At 41.2% G+C, this 17,973-nt stretch overlaps 1 protein-coding gene across 2 annotated transcripts in view; it reads right to left on the bottom strand.

Moving 5' to 3' along the window:
• Positions 1–3,006: 3,006 nt before the first annotated feature.
• MREG (melanoregulin) overlaps positions 3,007–17,973 on the bottom strand; it is a 104,882-nt gene continuing 89,915 nt past the window's right edge. For both annotated transcript variants that reach the window (XM_068544514.1, XM_068544513.1), the window contains exons 3-5: positions 6,916–7,006; positions 5,548–5,711; positions 3,007–4,984 (exon numbers count right to left, since the gene is read on the bottom strand). In XM_068544514.1, the coding sequence (XP_068400615.1) occupies positions 4,850–4,984; positions 5,548–5,711; positions 6,916–7,006 (390 nt within the window). In that variant the 3' untranslated portion in view covers positions 3,007–4,849. The remainder of the gene's footprint in view (positions 4,985–5,547; positions 5,712–6,915; positions 7,007–17,973) is intronic.

Below are 17,973 nucleotides of genomic sequence, written 5' to 3'. Positions count from 1 at the left end.
GAGAGGCCCGGCTGAGATCTCAGACACCAAGCTTGGATCCACTTGCTTTTTATGGCACATCCTGGGAGAGGATCCTCTGGGAGTCTGGGGCATTTCTTTTCCTGAGGAAAGGCTAACTGAACAACTTACAGCCCCGCTGCTACAGCTGGTCTCAAGGCCACAGTAATACTTGTCATCTCTCTTCTAGATTCTCTAACAGTACTCCTCGAAGCTGTCAAGGTCTTCCAAAGCAAGGAAAGTCTGAGAAACTATCACAGCCAAGAGGAGCCTAAGAGAACATGATGACTATATGCAATACAGTGACCCGGACGGGATCCTGCAACAGAAAAAGACATTAGGTAAAAACTAAGGTATTGGAATGAACTGTGGACTTTAGTTAATAATAATGCATCAATAGTGGTTCATTAGATGTGACAAATGTACCACTCCACGGTTTGATGTTAACAATAGAAACTTGATATGAGGCATATGGGAACGTTCTGTACAACCTTTGGAACTTTTCTGTAAATCTAAAACTATTCTAAAATTAATAGATTGCATTCAAAATAACAGGGAAAAAGTAGATTGTTGCTAGACTTTGCACTCATGCCTTCGTGAGTCTGACAAAAACCCAACTCATGATGAGCAGTTTTTCAAGTAATGGGTAACTATCCCTTGCAAATGGCATGGCCTTGCTCCAGAACCCAAGGAGTCTGTGCTGTCATTCTCCTATTGAGTTTTCCATAAATTCCACATAGCAGCTTTTCTTATCACTGACTGTTAATACTAAGGGGTCTGCAGGGTCCTATGATACAAGTGTCAAGCCACGTAGCCATAGCCTGGACCTGCTTTGGAGCCCTTTCCTGGCCTGGACCTCATTCAGAGCTGGCAGCTTTTCATGTCACCCAGTTAAATGGGATGGAGCAGTATTTCTAGGTGACAACACAAAGAAGCCTACCAGGCATTCTGCTGGCTCCGTAGAGGTGGGAGGTGTAAGATGAAATAAGTCAGCCTTTCCTTTGAGCGGATGTTTCAGCATGCCACAGACCAATGGACCCCCGAAAACTTCACCGAAGTGACAGGCCCCTGAGACGCTGTAGAATTTCTCTCTCATCCTTTGAGGTGCATGTCTTTCCTTAAGGTCTCCAGTGCATTTGCCACTTGGTACTCATCGGATCTAATGTTACCGATATAGTAACCAATGTGATATTCTGCAGAGCCCAGATGGTCCAGATCCTTTGGGGCTATATTATAACAGACGGCAGGAGAGTTTAGATAGCTCTGGAGCAATACCATAAATGTATACTGTTGTCCATCTCAAGTGAATGCAAACACTTTCTGACCTACCTTTCTGACGGGTATGGCAAGAAGCATTTGCCAGATCAATAGCCACATTGTAGCTGAGACTTGTTACTTTATTCTCACAAAGATCCCGCCTCTAGCTCAGCAGCTGCAATTAGGGCTACTGCTTGGTTGAATTTTCAATAATTCACTTTCATTCTCCAGTGTCCATCTAGTCTTAGGGCCAGAGTGGTGAATTAAATGGAATTATAATCAGGACCAACACTCCTGCATCCTTTAGGTCTTTAAGGGTACTAATCTCTGTCACCTTTCTGGAATGCAGTATTGATTTTGGTTTACTATCTTGGCCAGGGGGTGAAGCAGTTTCAGAGCCTTTCACTTAGCTTTCTCATTAAGATGGTTTTTAACCCACAGGCCAAAAAAATGAATGTTGGTTCTGCCAAGTCCCAAGTATGCTCAGCCCAATAATTTATTCTGTAACTGGGAAGGTGACCACTGGGTAGATCCATGAACTCAATGGACCTACTGTGACTTAGAACTGGGGTAGGACTCCATTTATTATTTGAATTCCACGTACCCTCCTTCTAAATGGCACACTGTAATGATACTCTTGTCCTTGGGTATCAATGTCAACTTGGATCTTGTGTCCCATGTCCTCAGAGTGTTTGTGTATACTCCTTTCCCCAGTGTACAGTTATCTCAGTAAATGACCTTAGGTCCTTTAGAGGCAGGACTAGGGGAAGCAGTGCCATATACACTCGCAGTGGTGTTTCAAAGTCTTCTTTCTTGGGGATCTAGTCTTTCCTTTAGTCAGTAGTTTCTGGGTCTAGAAAATAGCCAAGGTCTGGAAACTTGGCAAGAGATCGTAACTATTTATTATGCGGCTGTGGCTGTGTCCTACCTATCTCCTGATCATCCATCCTTGAGATCGTTCAATGGTACAGCTTGAGTAATACTCTTATTGGCTACCCATCTATTTTGCCCCTAGGGATGCCATGATCCATCAACCATCTCCAAATCTCTCTGCAGGTACCTCTCAGACCTGGCCATTCGTTATGATAATCGTGTCCACTTGTCTTCTGACAGTGAAGCATTGCCACTGGGCCCCTATTCTTCCATCCCCATTGCTACCAGTGAGCCCACTTCTGGAACAGCCTCTGGCCTACAGGGATACTACTGAGTTTTCAGTGATGCTGGTGACTCCTCACCAAAGCATCCTTTATCACTTTGGTCAGTGTGTCCACTGTGCCTTCCTGGGGCCTCCTTTAAGAAAACATAAATACTTTATTATTTGTTGCAATTATATTCATGGAATAGGAAATCAGGTGTTTTATCTGCTAACTATAGGGTTTTCCCCCTGGTGCACGTTAAAATAAGTAACTATTAATATAAAATTTTCCATCCATCTACCACCTGAAACTGCCCTGCATACACACATGAACCTTTGGATCCTGGTTGTGCTGAGTACCTTGTGACTTCCGAAGTGGTCATTTCAGTCACCCTCAAGCCCCTCTCATGTATTCCTCAATGGACTTGAGCACAGATCTGCCTCTTGACTGGCTTTAGAATAATGGGAGGTCCTTAAGCCCATCTGTCTCTCAGCCTCTTTACCCTTTAATTTAAAGGAATTATGGAAAGAATATCTGTTCCTTCTTAATTCTCAGAAATATGACACACATTCAGCTGAAAAGTAAATACAGAAACCTTTTAATTCTTTGCAAGGAAAATTTCCTGGATAATTCCATGAGTTTTTATAATCATAGAGACAATTTTATCCTTACTTATTCATTACCAAAAATAAAGACTACGGTTACAATGTATTCTCCATAGATGCAAACAATCTCATCTATTTTGACACCAAAAAAAGGCAGAAAGACAAAATACAAATTCCAAGGACAAAGATGAAAACAATATGATTTTCAAAGTTTTTTTTTTTTTTGGTTTAATTTATTGTTTGTTTTTGTTTGTCTCACTCTTTGTATGTTTATCTTGCAAGAGCCTATAGAGGTGAGGGAAAATATCTGCAGGCTAATTTTAAACAACATGAGAGAGGTATTAAGTACTAAATACAACAAAATAAAAATGTATTTTTTATTTTAAAAAATAAAATTTTTAGTTTACTTATTAAACTAGGAAGAATATTCCTGAAACATGTGAGTTAAACTGGTCTGCAAAGCATTCATAAACGGAGAACGTGTATCTCCTCTAACAAATACTTTAAACATTGTGTTCACTACCAAAAGAGCTAATCAGGGTAGGGAAATTTTCAAGTCACAATCCCCTGCACAGACTAAATACAAGTTACTTTTTAACTTGAAGTCAGAAAAGTAAAATCTGTAAAAGTAAAAATATTGCCATTGTTCTCAGCAGTCTACTGATAAATCCGACAAGCTCTGAAAGTCTTTTCAATAAAATGAACCCTGATTTCATGGCAAGCTCCTTGCTTAGGTGGCAATTAACTTTTGAAACTGGACTGCTCAATCTGTGGGTAGAAGCAAACTGTATTGACAGAATTGCTCCACTTTGAAAATCATCTTCAGGATGGAAGAACGTCCAGCAATGACCTTCTTCAATGCAACACTGCCTGCAGAGTTGCTACTGCTGCTGCTGGTGGCTCGCGGGGCTCAGCCCCAGGCTGGCAGGGTGAGCACTGACCCCAGTGCACTGTGACCACGGGCTCTCCGCGCCCACTCTGGGTCCTGGAGCTGAGGCCACGCTGCATGAGAGGTCCCTGGGCAGGTGCAACTCTCAGTCAATAAGCCGGAAACAGGTTAAAGAGAAGACAAGACAGTAAAGGTCAAATAGATGCTATCCCAGATAAAATATCCAGGGCTTGTGGACGTGAGCTGGACACTATGTAAAAATGAGGTAACCAGATATCAATAACGTTGAGAATTCAAGATGCTTGTAGCACAGCTGAAGACGCAGCTTTTCACGTGTAGCTGCAGGAAATTCTGCTTGGGAGCATTCTATTTAGGATTCACTTCTGAGCAGCACTCCTAGATAGTTCTCTTATTTGGTACATCTAAACTTCTGAATAATCTCAAAACGATGCCTCAAACACCTCCAAGGTTCTGTAGGTGCTTCCAAATCAAAGAAAGGTCTTGTCACGCCTGGTATTATTTTGGTGTTAGCCTATATTATATAACAATTATTTAAAAATTGGTAATCCATATTTGGGCTCAATGATAGCTCTATTAATCTTATTTTATTAACTAGAACATCCTATTCTCCCAGTAGGATTAGTGGCTAGAGCTTATTGTACAACCAAAACCAAAATGGGGGCAATGGGTTCTTGGAATCTAATCAATCACCCATGATGAAATATCCCACTGGCCAACTCTCTGATGCAAGATCACCAGGGCGTTTCAACGCAGCCTCAACTATCATATAGTCAAGTCCTCATGATGGCCAGATATCCAAACGCTTAGATTTTTGCAGGACTCAGAATCCTTTTTCTCTTAGCTAGCCCTCTTCTTGCTCATTCTCTTTTACACGCATCTGTCCAACTTCGGTAGGCTGTTGAGTTCCAGTGGAAGAAATCCCATTCTGCCTCGTAGCCTCTCCCTTAGGGACTCGGAAAGGGAAGGTAGTGCAGTTCTTTCTGGCCATCTGCCTGGCATGGGACCCCAGGCTTCTTGGGGTAAGTTTGACTGGCAATTTTAAAGAATTCTTCCGCAGCATCGAGTGTAATGAGACGGTCCTGCCAAAAAATTAAGAATACAAATGTTGTCAAGATGGGAACCAAGCCATGTTGGTGGGAAAACCAATCTAAAAACCACAATATCCACCCTAGAAATAATGATGAGTGAGTAAAACATTTATTAAATTTTTCCCAACAAATTGAGAGACACTCCTTAGCCCTTACTTACATTATCCAAGAAACATTCCACTGCTCTTAGAGTCCTTTCAAATCATTTTTCAATCTTAGGTTATATACACAATATTTCTCACATCTCTTTGACCTAAAAATGGTTCAAGAAGCTGACTGCACAGCAAAATTGGCTGAAAAATACAGATAGATTCTTGAGCCACAATGCCAAGTCTCAGCTGGTCTAAGTGCAATCCAGAAACCTGAATTTTTCAAGCCCTCCAAGTGATTATGACGTGCTGGCCACTGGGTACCAACGCATAAGATGCCAGCATCATCTGCCATATCTCATACCATGGTGGAGCCGGTGGTGTGAGAATGCTGAGAATATGGACTAATAGAGAAGCAAAACTTTAAAGCAAAATCAGAGCAGGTGGACCAAGACATCCACTTACCACAACAAAGAGATATCTCTCCGAAAGCTCCCAACTGGTTGGGAAAATATTGGTCTCTTCAGCCAGTCTCAACAATATCTCCCGAGCTTTCCTTGTGTTTTTAGAATCACTGATGGTGCTGAGTTTTGTCACTGACAACAAAGAGTCTGCTTCCTTTTGAAAACCTAAGGTAAAGAGATTGAACCCTCACGTAAAGTAGTCACAAGGAAATGATGGTCCTGCAGGGGATTAAGGGACCCAACAGTGGATTAGGAACAAATATGAGGAAACTGAAGCCCAAGGCACCACTCCCTGTGCTGCTTCCCAGCACAGTGAGGTGGGTGGGGTCTTTAATTAAAATTCTGTTGCAATTTCTTCTTACCAGCTTTTCTCTGTTAACTTTTTCCTCCGAGTTAAGCCTCAGATACTCATCCACTGACTGCCTGCTGCCCCTTTTTTTGGTTTGGAAACCCTCCTCCCACTCCCTACTCTTCGCCTCCTCCCCTGTTTCCTGAATTCCTACTTCCCCTGCAACCTGCACAACGGTCACCTTCAGGCCCCTACTTCTCCAAGCCCAGATTCCCTGCCCCGGGGCAATACGGCTGACTGGTTAAATTACTTACCCAAAGGTCTAAAAGACCCACAGATTTACCCTTCCTGGGATAACTTACATCATAAAGAGGAGACTATTAACTCAGAACAATATTGGGTGAGTAAAGAGGGCAGAGGTCCACCCCACCCCAACATATCCCGACTAAAGCAACAGCGGCTAGCAACTTGGTACCCCACTTTTGAAAGGTTATGATGCCAAGGCGTCATGTTCTCTTTCAAAGCAGAAGGACTGAGGACTTCAAAATTGATAAATTCATCATTTTAAAACATGAAAACAAGCTTACTTTATAATGTGAGGACCACGTTTATTGTATCACAACCCTGGCAGATTTAAGAAAAATCAATACCCAATATCTACTCTAATACCACAGGTATTTTGCTGTCTCTCTTACAAATAATATTTCTCCCAATCTGCCTTACCTTCTAGAGCTATGATTAACTGGCCAATCACTCCCATCTAATGCAATCAATGTACAATGCCCAAAAAGTCAATGGTGGTGCCCATATGATTCCACTGCCCTGTGCTACTTGATACTGAGGACAGATGGAGTAACACATGGCAAAATATGTCCTCAAGACAGGGTCTGGTGATAACAGAAACATCAGATGTTTATGCCTGAGGATACAGGGAGGACGGGATTGGGAAAATAATTAGTACACAGTAGCCTTAATCAGTCAGTTACTGACATTCCTTTCATAAAAACCATGCTGGAGAAAGTGAAGAGGAACGATCACAACTGGTTATTTTTACCATTTCATAATCACTTTCAGACTCACCTAAATCTTCTAAAATGCGTTTCCATCGATTTCTCACTTCCCTTCGAATCTGTCGCAGGGTGTAGATATCATAGTTGAGTTTTTGCCACTCCTGTAGGAAAATAAAAATTCAGTTTTATTTTTACATTTTGGTCTAAATCCCTAATTCCCAAAGTTAAGCTGTTTAAGCCTGTGGTTCTCCTCTTCACTAATCTTCAAAACAAATCCCAAAAGCAGAGAAGAAGATGGGAAGATGAAGTCAACAGGAATACATCAGCTCCCTGTCTGGAGAATCTGCTGTATACCAGGTGATATGACACATTACATAAATTATCCTAATTAAACTCTTCACGTTACCTATTCTTTCAACTGCAGTGATAACACCTGTAAAGTAGGGATAACAAGAGTGAACATTCCATTTAAGATAGTTATAAAGGTAAAAGGTATAAAAAAAACCTTTATATATAAAATACCTGCACACAGTGAGCACCTAATAAAATCTATGTATTACTGAGCCATTTTATAGATAATGAAACTGAAGCCTGGAAAGGTTAACTGGCTAATCCAGTATCATCCAGCTAACAGGTATCAGAATTGGTGTTTGAATTCAGATCTCACTCCAAAGTTCATGAGAAAAATGACACACAGGGACTTCCCTGGTGGTCCAGTGGTTTAAAAATGGTCCACATCAAAAACAAAAAAATCTTTAAAAAAAAAGAAAAATGACACACAAAGAATTTGTGTCTTTCTTTGTTATCAGAATAAAGCAGACCTGAAGTAGATCCCAAGTTTCTTGATTTCCAGCCAATGTTTCTTTCATCATATCTCAGCATTGCTCTCATTCATTTATGTTCCTATGATAGGATGAATCTTTCAAGCATTCATCAGAACTATTAAAAGATTATCATTCTGAAAACTTCAATCTTATGAGTAGTAGGCCATCATGTTGGTCCCCAAACAGAACTTGAATCTTTCAGGAGCATTAGAATCTTTACTGAGCTAGGCATTTGTTTTAAATGCCATGGAAATTTGTTTTCAAGGAGCCTTCTCTATACAGAAGGGTCACTTTATAGAGTATACCTTTTCCTCTTGGCAAGAACATTAACCACACAACTATCCTAAAGCACAGCTTAAAAGAACATCATTCTAAATGCTCAATTTAAGACTCAAGTTATACGATATTTTGACTCCACTAACCGGAAATCTTTCAATGATGCCATTATTTCCCTACCAAGTTTCTTTCAAGGCTTGCCTTGCTCATCCCTAATCAACTTTCATGACTGGTTAAGAGAAATCAATTTAGCTGCCATGCCCAAACATTTATAGATACCACTTTGAGAAGGAAAAGCTAGCAAAATAAAGCACGTTTTGTTATGATTGCATTTTAGATCTTGTATCTGAAGATACAAAGACATCAAAAGGTCATGGATTTCACAAAACTATAATTCAAAAAGATACATGCACCCCTATGTTCATAGCAGCACTATACACAATAGCCAAGACATGGAAACAACCTAAACATCCATCAACAGATGACTGGATAAAGAGGATGTGGTACATATATACAATGGAATACTCCTTGGCCATAAAAAGAATGAAATAATGCCATTTGCAGCAAAATGGATGGACCTAGAGATTATCACACTAAGTGAAGTAAGTCAGAAAGAGAAAGACAAATACCATATGATATCACTTATATGTGGAATCTAAAATATGACACAAATGAACTTATCTATGAAACAGAAACAGACTCACAGACAGAGAACAGACTTGTGGTTGCCAAGGGGGAGGAGAGAAGGGGGAGGGAAGGATCGGGAGTTTGGGATTAGCAGATGCAAACTATTATGCAGAGAATGGATAAACAACAAGGTCCTACTATATAGCACAGGGAACTATATTCAATATCCTGCGATAAACCAAAATGGTAAAGAATATGAAAAAGAATGTATATATATGTATAAATGAATCACTTTGCTGTACAGCAGAAATTAACACAACATTGTAAATCAACTATACCTCAATAAAATAAATTTTTTATAAAAAGGTCATGGATTTCAGCAATTTCCTAGAAATCAGGAAGTGGTGAATCTGAGTACTCTTTCCTGGTCCTCTGTTTTTGACCAAAGGTGTGTATACACATGTGTTTGCATAAGTGTGCAGTGACTGGGGTCAGGGATGAAGTCTGTGACACTGGAGGGCAAGGCTGACTGGGTCATCTCAGAAATATGCAATCCTGACCTCATCTTCAGCACCATGTTAAAGCACTCCTATCTAATGCCCCACAGACTGTGTAAGTATTCAATACAGTATTGCCATTTTCATTGGATGGGTCATTCAGTATATATAGCATTTTGGAAAAGAGCATGGGTGTTAGAGCCAGACTTCCCAGGTTTGAATCCCAGCTCCATTATTTATTAACAGCCTAACTTCAGGCAAGTTCATAACCTCACTGTGTGTCAGTGGCCTCATCTGTAATATGGAGATAGTAATGCTACCTACCTCTCAGGCTTATTGTGAGGATCAAATGCTTTAATGTAAGCCCTGAAAATGGAGTTTGGGGCACATTCTCCTCCAAAGCAGTGTAGGCACAGTTAAGAAACAATCTCCCAAGACTCAGGATGATTTCTATTATGAGGATTGAGGACATTATACATGACATTAGGTAGTACCGCATTTGTGAGGACCTCCAGAAGAAAAATTTCTCTGCTCTTGACATTAGGTTAGGATTTCACTTTTCCTAAAAAATGTTTCACTGTTCTGAACGTTGTGAATTTTATAACTGATCAGTTCCCGTGCTTACCTGAAAATGTAGAGTCCTTTCATGGAAAACATATAGGATTTTGAAAGCATTTTTGAATTATCAAAAGTTTTTACTACTTTTTATATCTTTATGTTTTTTCTCTTTTCTCATCTTCTTCTAGTTTGTGCTCTCGTATTTTCATGTAAGTTACCTTAAGTCCTTTATGATTAAAAAAAAGACTATAGGGGCTTCCCTGGTGGCGCAGTGGTTGAGAATCTGCCTGCCAACGCAGGGGAACGGGTTCGAGCCCTGGTCTGGGAAGATCCCACATGCCGCGGAGCAACTGGGCCCGTGAGCCACAACTACTGAGCCTGTGCGTCTGGAGCCTGTGCTCCGCAACGGGAGAGGCCGCAACAGTGAGAGGCCCGTGCAGCGTGATGAAGAGTGACCCCCGCTTGCCGCAACTGGAGAGAGCCCTCGCACAGAAACGAAGACCCAACACAGCCAAAAATAAAAATAAATAAATAAAAAAGTATCTGGTCAATTTGGTAATTATTATTAAAAAAAAAAAAAGACTATGAATAAACAAAAGATTACCCAGAGCAGCACTGTGCTTATTCTCAATGAAACGTACCCTCCTTGCTGGACTAAATGAAAAGTGATCAGGCTTCGACTCACACTTGATTAGAGACCCACACAGTCAATCCACAGATGAGATGCTTTCCACATTCACACAACCTTAAATGATGTAACAAACCACTAGGTGGCTTCATTAACTTGCGGTTAAAGGTCTCTGCTAATTTTTCTTTTAGCTCCTTAGGCTGATGCCTCAGAACTTCTGTCCTGAAGGAAGTGTAGCCAAATCTCTATTTTTCGGAGACCCATTCATCACTGGGTAATCCGGGCTTCAGACTTTTTTTTAATCTTCCTTTTCTTGCTGTCCATCTATCAGTTCTTTTACTATTCCAAAATACTAACACGGAATGTTGTACAAATCCATTCCGTTTCAGTGTCTGTTCCTCTGATAAACGGTTAGACGGTGAAGCAACGATGTAACATTTTAAAATCTGCGAAGGATGGATCCACACACGATGCACGGGATAAGTGCCTGTTAGGATTAACAGAATGAAACGCTGTGTTTCATAAATCCATATTATTACTGTCTTCTTTCGACAGAATAGTCATGGATAATCATATATGAAAGTATTTGAAAGTTCTGTGTAAAATTTAAAGCTCTAAAACCAGAAGAAGCTTGGGCAGAGTTTTAAGTAAGTACTGGCTTTTGAAAAAATAAATAAGAGGGGAATTTGAATTCCTCTTTAACGTACGATCCCAAAGAACAGAATCTAAATGTAGCAAATGAGAAACGGTGATGAACAAAATCTTACCCGCAACTAAAGAAACTCATTTATTCCCTGGTATTAGAGAAAAACAAGTTTTATGATGTCCTTCTACATTTTAAAAATTGTAACAATTTTCTTTAGACAAACAATTTGAAAATAACAAGTTAAATATTCTTCACAAGTGACTTGATGCTCAAATCTATTAGACATCAAAAGTTAAACTCTTATTTTAAAAAAATCTTTGTTTACTCATAATTTCTGAAGTAATACATTATGGTCTTTGTGATGCTGTGGCCTGAAACTTTAACAATGAGTACATTAGCAGAGGTGCAATAAAAGAAATCATGCAGATTTAATTTCATAAGGTACCTGGGAACCAAGTCAAACTGAAAAAACTTGATTGAAAACAAGTAACTGAAGATGCTTAGCTGAATTTTTGAGGTTTTTCTCCTCCCTAGTTGTTGGCCAAATCAGATCAGGGTTGCTAGATAAGAAGGATGTGGCCAAACATGAAAGGAGGACAAAGCTCAATCTCCTGCCACCATCAGGAGCTAGGTGTCCCGCAGCTTTCGATCCCATGAGCTCGCCTTGACCTTGAGTTCTGATTTAAGCTCCTGGAATCATTTTCTCATGCATAAAATTAAAACATTTTATTCATACCTATACTGTATTAGTGTGAGGTTGTGGGAACATAGCACCATTAAAAAGTACTCTTACTTCTTATTAAAAAGGTGATTTATACATTTAAAGAAATGTACTCTAACAATAGGTGACATATTTTAAAATAATCTTATACTCTTAGGAACAACTTCAAAAGAGATTAATTAATTAATTTATTTATTATTTTTTTTAAAAAGATCTTTTTTTTTTTAATATTTTTTTTAAAAACTTTTTATTTATTTATGACTGTGTTGGGTCTTCGTTTCTGTGCGAGGGCTTTCTCCAGTTGTGGCAAGCGGAGGCCACTCTTCACCGCGGTGCGCGGGCCTCTCACTATCGCGGCCTCTCTTGTTGCGGAGCACAGGCTCCAGACGCGCAGGCTCAGTAATTGTGGCTCACGGGCCCAGTTGCTCCGCGGCATGTGGGATCTTCCCAGACCAGGGCTCGAACCCGTGTCCCCTGCATTAGCAGGCAGATTCTCAACCACTGCGCCACCAGGGAAGCCCAATTTATTTTTAATTATAAAAATAATATAATCACATAGAAACTTCCTCCTCCCCTCCCTCTTTCTTCTTCCTCCTCCTTCTCCTTTCTTTTCTTCTTCTTCTCTGGTAGCTACTTCCATAACTCCTCCAAATATTAGGTTTACACTTCCAATCTCATATGCATTAACTTTAAAATTTCTTTGTGCTCTCTGCTATGGACAAAGAGAGCAATTCAGCTCTTCCCTCTCTCTCTCTCTCCCTCTCTCTCTCATTGCAAGGGAGACAGGACAAGTGGGGACACAGATTCTCATTAGTATTTGGACAAATCACGATCTATCCCCTGGGGCTGGCACACTGTGGCCCCAAACAAAATCTGGGTTCTAGTAGCAAAAAAGAAAGATGTGATACAGACACTGGGGCAACTGATCTGTCTGCCACAAGCAGACATTTGACGTTTGCTTCTCCAAGATATATTTTCCCCTTCTCTCATCAGTCTGTCAAGTTTACCCCGATTTTCCTTTAGAGAACAGTTATATTCTCAGCTCTACGACTGGACACTGATTGGCTTAAGCTAATAAACTCAACCCTGGCCACACATTAGAACCAACAGGTAATATTTTAAAATACCAATGCATGGGATCCACCTCCCAGAGCAATGAAATCAGAATCCTTTGAAGGGGTGCCAGGCTTGAAATCCAATAACTTAAGCCAATCAGCATATCCCATTGGCTCAGGTATGGGCACAGTACCCAATTCAAGCCAAGGAGATGCAACAAAATCCATGGGGCTTCTGGGATGATCAGGAGTGGTGTTCTCTCTTCCCCTGGAGGATGGGGTGTGAGGGTACAAAACCTAGAAATGGTCCCATCACTTTTACTACACTGAGAAGAGCCAGCTTAAAGAAAAATCAATATTCAGAAGAGGACAAAGACGAAAGTATCACATAGAGGTAGAGCCTAAGGCCATCCTGGGCCTCAGGATCAAACTTCATCTGAAGTCAGTCCTGTTTCTGGAACTCTGTTACCTAAGCTAATTCCATTCTGGTTTAGACAACTGGAGTTCTCTTTCTGGTCCTTACATCTGAAAGATTCACGTTATAAAGCCCACTCATTGAGTACAAACACAAAAAGGTAATTGTAAATACTGCACAAAATATTAATCTCATATTTTCCTACCTCTAACCCCTAGGGAAAAATGTTCAGCATATCGAGCTGTTTAGCTGGGAATGTATATAGTTTACAGAGAATGCAGTATTAATGGCTCTACCTAGGGTTCAACCTTTCTGTCCCAGGAGTGACTTAGGCAATGACACAGATATAACAGCAGTCCTTTTCTGCATCCAGGGATTGCTTTATGGTGCCTCCCCTGAATTCTGTCCACCAGAGCAGAGCTTCTGAACTCTCACAAGACTGCTGCTATAACAGGGGAAAGGAGATGGCTTATACCTCATTGGCTAATTTCTTCCAAAATTCCGGAGGAGAAGGGTCTAACTATCATTTGCTTAACCCCTCAATTTCCTTAATTGCAAAGACATGTTGAACCCTTTCGGCTGGATATAATGATCCATTCAAAGTTAACTTTTGATTCATAGTAACCTTCAGCCAAAATCTATTCACCACCTGGAACCCAAGCATTAAGATGATCTTGTCTTTTGTCTTTCTTGGATAGTGAAAAGCTATCTTCAGAGGAAGATGCTCATATCCAGGCTTAAATCTGCTTCATCTCCTTCATTTCATACCCTCAAATCAGATCATCACAAACTGAAGTTTAAGAAATGGTCCTTATTATATTTGATCTGCATAAAAACCCAGCCAAGAAGGTCTTTCCCAAATTTTACATGAAGTGATGTAACTTTCCCTACGTTCAACTGCCAGCAGCAGCCAAGCCAGAATCCAAATCTAAGTGCATCTGATTCCAAAACCCATACACCCTTAATAAAAGGAAATAAAAAATAATAACTACTTATTGTTGCTTCCCTGACCCAGCTTCTTTTTCCTTATGCATTTATTGTTTGTTTATTTAAGTTAGGTAATACAGTCACATGATTCACAATTCAGAATGCACTAAAGACTGTCCCTCAGCCACCAGTGTCCTCTCCACAAGTAATAAATGTTACCAATTTCTCCTGTACCCTTCCATTTTTTCTCATAAATGGTAGCAAACTATACCCTGTACTTTTCACTTAATAATATATTTTAGCAATCATTCTGTACCAGAATATAAGGTTCCAGATACTTCTTTAACTTGATTTTTTGACTGTCTGGTATAGACGGAAACAAAATTATAATAAACATATACACTTGTTTTATAGAAAATGGTCTCCTAAAAAAATTACAATATTTTCCTAAATGTGCCTTAAAAGTAGAAAATGTCTTAAGACGTTTTACTTCCTAGTCATTATTTTTAACATCACCATCAAAAAGTACCAAGTAGGGACTTCCCTGGCAGCCCGGTGGTTAAGACTCTGTACTTCCACTGCAGGGGGCACGGGTTTGATCCCTGGCTGGGGAACTAAGATCCTGCATGCCATGTGGCACAGCCAAAAAAAAAAAAAAAAAAGTACCAAGTACCCACATGTATCATACACTGTATACATCCCTTTGGGAATTTCCACTTCAACTCAACACTGACATTAAAAGAAGACTCCATACAATTGTGGCTATAATAACACTGTATTGCAAAAATTAAACATCTAAATCAGGAAACTGAAAAATGAAGAGTAGCCAAATACTTTTACTTGAAAGTGATAGCTTTTTGGTAAAACGAATTCTTTGAACATTGTAACTGTTATCTCTTCCCTTTCAACTTTCACTAATTCATATCGTCTTATGCTACTTTCTATTTAAAATGAAGAGAGGGCTTCCCTGGTGGGGCAGTGGTTGGGAGTCTGCCTGCCAATGCGGGGGACACGGGTTTGAGCCCTGGTCTGGGAGGATCCCGCGTGCCGCGGGGCGGCTGGGCCCGTGGGCCACAACTGCTGAGCCTGCGCGTCTGGAGCCTGTGCTCTGCAGCGGGAGAGGCCGCGATGGTGAGAGGCCCGTGCACCGCGATGAAGAGTGGCCCCCACTTGCCGCTGCTGGAGAGAGCCCTCGCACAGAAACGAAGACCCAACACAGCCATAAATAAATAGATAAATAAATAAAGGAGTTTCTTTTAAAAAAAAAAAAAAAAATGAAGAGAGAGTCTCTAAAAGATAGAAAAATCATATTCACTTCTTCTCCCATTTTGCTTTCTGCTTTCCATTCTGCCTACAGCTTTCTTTCATTTTGTAGGTAGTGGGAAATTTCAGATAAGTAAGAGAAAGACATGTACTACATGGGAGGGTGGGAGGTATATCTGGATTTTAACAGGCCCCTAACAGGTTCTCTCATGTTTGCTTTTCAAAGAGAAATGTGAAATGGATAATAATGCTCGGGTAGTTTTGCAGTTACTGAAGAGTACTCAAAACTGTTGATGTCAGCCTGGAGGAAGGTTTTTAATAATGCAGGAAAGGGCTCGGTTTCCGTTTCAGGGCCTAGTCATTTTTATCAGTGACTTCGTGAGGTCAAAGGTCACAAAAGTAGCAGAGATAACTAACACACGGAATGTGAGAATCAAGGTTTGAAACATATAACAAATAAGGCCTATGACATAAAAACTGTAGGTAGAAATTTATTAGCAGCAGTTCATGTGAAAGACACATCCTTGCATCTGGTCCTTTGGCTATGTTGACATTTTTCAACCTAAGAATCGGATGTATTTTTATTTGCTCCTAATAACAAGAACTAATAACTTTATTTATTCCTTAGTCTGCTAAGCCTTGTGTTAGTAGAGCCACAGAAAGAAGATCAATGTTAGAAGGAACGTTCTATCCAGAATGAAGGTTTTGTAAGATGATGATCTCTCCATCACTGGGACTCTAAGCTATAATTTCTATACTTTGGTAGAAATGTATAATTTATATTTCATAACTTCTATAAATTTATAATTTATATTTTATAACTATATAGTTTATAACTTCTAGAAATATAATTTCTATAGGCTCTTTCAACATAATATATTCTTTCTGTGTCACCTGGAAAAATCCAAAAAGGATCTGAAGGCATTTACAAAACAAGAGAGAGAGAGACAGAGAGCACAACAGACAGACAGTAGAGAGACAGACAGACAGATAGATAGTATTTACAGAGGACTTACTACTTCCCAGATACTGCTCTAAGCTCTTTATATGTATTTACTTAGTTAATTCTCATAATATGACATGTTACTCTATGAGATGAATATGATTATAACATCTGAAGAACAAGGAAACTGAGGCTCAGGGAGGTGAAGTACGTGCTCAAGTGTGCACTCCAGTAAGTGAGGAGCTGGGATTTCAGACCCAGGCAGTCTGGTTGTAGGACCAACACACTTAGCCACTGTCCACACTGCCTCTTCAAACTGGAAGCGAGGGGGTGTGTGAGCAAGGTAGGAAGCGAGGGAAGGACGAAAGAGCAGATGCTTAGAACAGAGACAGACCTGAAGGAGGAACTAAGAAAACACCATCGAAATCTTTGAAGAAAAACAAACTTTTCTAGAAGCAAAGTATTCCCAGGCTCTAGCCAAGACTGCAGCCAGATCTAAGAATGTCCTTCTCGACGGTTGACTCCCCGGGACGTTGTGCTCCGGTCCTTTCTTTGGGGACTTCGGTTCTGCTTCCCCTCGTCGGAACGGGTGGAAGGACCTCACCCACCTCCCACTTTCCCCCCCACCCCCCACATGCCCTCTGTCCACCTGGCTCCAAGTCGTCCCTGAGGAGTGAGACAAAGGCAAAACCACTCCCTTCGAGATGCAGACAGGGTGGGCAGCTCACTGCCAAGGTCTGAGATTATGAAGGCAGAGCTGTAAAGGTGAATGTCTGGAACCGGCTTGTGCTTGTCTGCAACAGAGAGAGCTGTGAAACTGCTCATACTTTTCTGAAACTAAGCTTCAGGCTTCAGGACTGAGGAAAACCCTGGGTTTCTTAGACTCACCTACCTACTGGGTGCTTCCCCTGCTCCTCCCCTTGATGCCCCATTGCTCATTTCAGAAGGAGACCAGCCACACTATCTCCCTTCCCTGGAAAAGTCCCCGGAGAGCTGGCGGCCCTCTCCTCCCAGGCTTACAAGATGACAGGGTCACAGGACGCCTAATTCAGAAACCCAGCCAAGGGCCCGACGGCCGATGGGCTCAGGCGACCAGCCACAGTTTCCCTGGCTCACGTGACGGGCTTCTACCTTCCAGAGTTAATCAGCTGGCACCTTTGAACAAACACCCGAAAGCTTGAACCTCAGATGCCAAACCCAAGAAAAAGAATTCTGCAAGAAACTAGCTCCCTCTTCCTGAGAGGACAGCTGGTTTCACTGACGCACTAGCCAGGACGCCCTTCCCTTTACCCCGAGGCTTCCTCAAATGCCACGTCGTTCTCCGCCCTCCCTTCTTTGCCACGTGGCTTCAAAGGGAGCTCCCATAGCTGTTCTCACTTCCTCCTCATCTCCTTACTCACCAGTCCCTGGCAATCGGCCTTTCAGATCTGCAGCCCATGGCAAGTGCCAGAGTACTGTCCCCACCTTCTCAGCTCACTAGTGACTGAACAGGGATGTCCTTTCCTAAAGCACTGAATGCTGATGGCCTCCCCTTCATCCCGTGCCTCCCCAGGTTCCTGCGGGAAAGGTGAAAAGGAATGAGCGTCTACTAAGTATCCCTCAGGACACCTAGTGGGGTGGACGTTAGTCCCCCCATAGTTCGGAGGAAAGGTCTGGTGGCTTGCCTGGAGTCAGCCAGCAGGAGGTCTGAGATAGAAAATGGTCAGAAAATGGTCATCTCCCTCACCCTTCTTCTTCCCTTTGCAGGA

This window comes from Eschrichtius robustus, chromosome 5 (genome assembly GCF_028021215.1).
Source record: "Eschrichtius robustus isolate mEscRob2 chromosome 5, mEscRob2.pri, whole genome shotgun sequence".
In the NCBI taxonomy this organism is placed as follows: Eukaryota; Metazoa; Chordata; class Mammalia; order Artiodactyla; family Eschrichtiidae; genus Eschrichtius; species Eschrichtius robustus.
The sequence above is the reverse complement of the archived record's forward strand: the minus strand, read 5'-3'. Positions and strand labels throughout refer to the sequence as shown.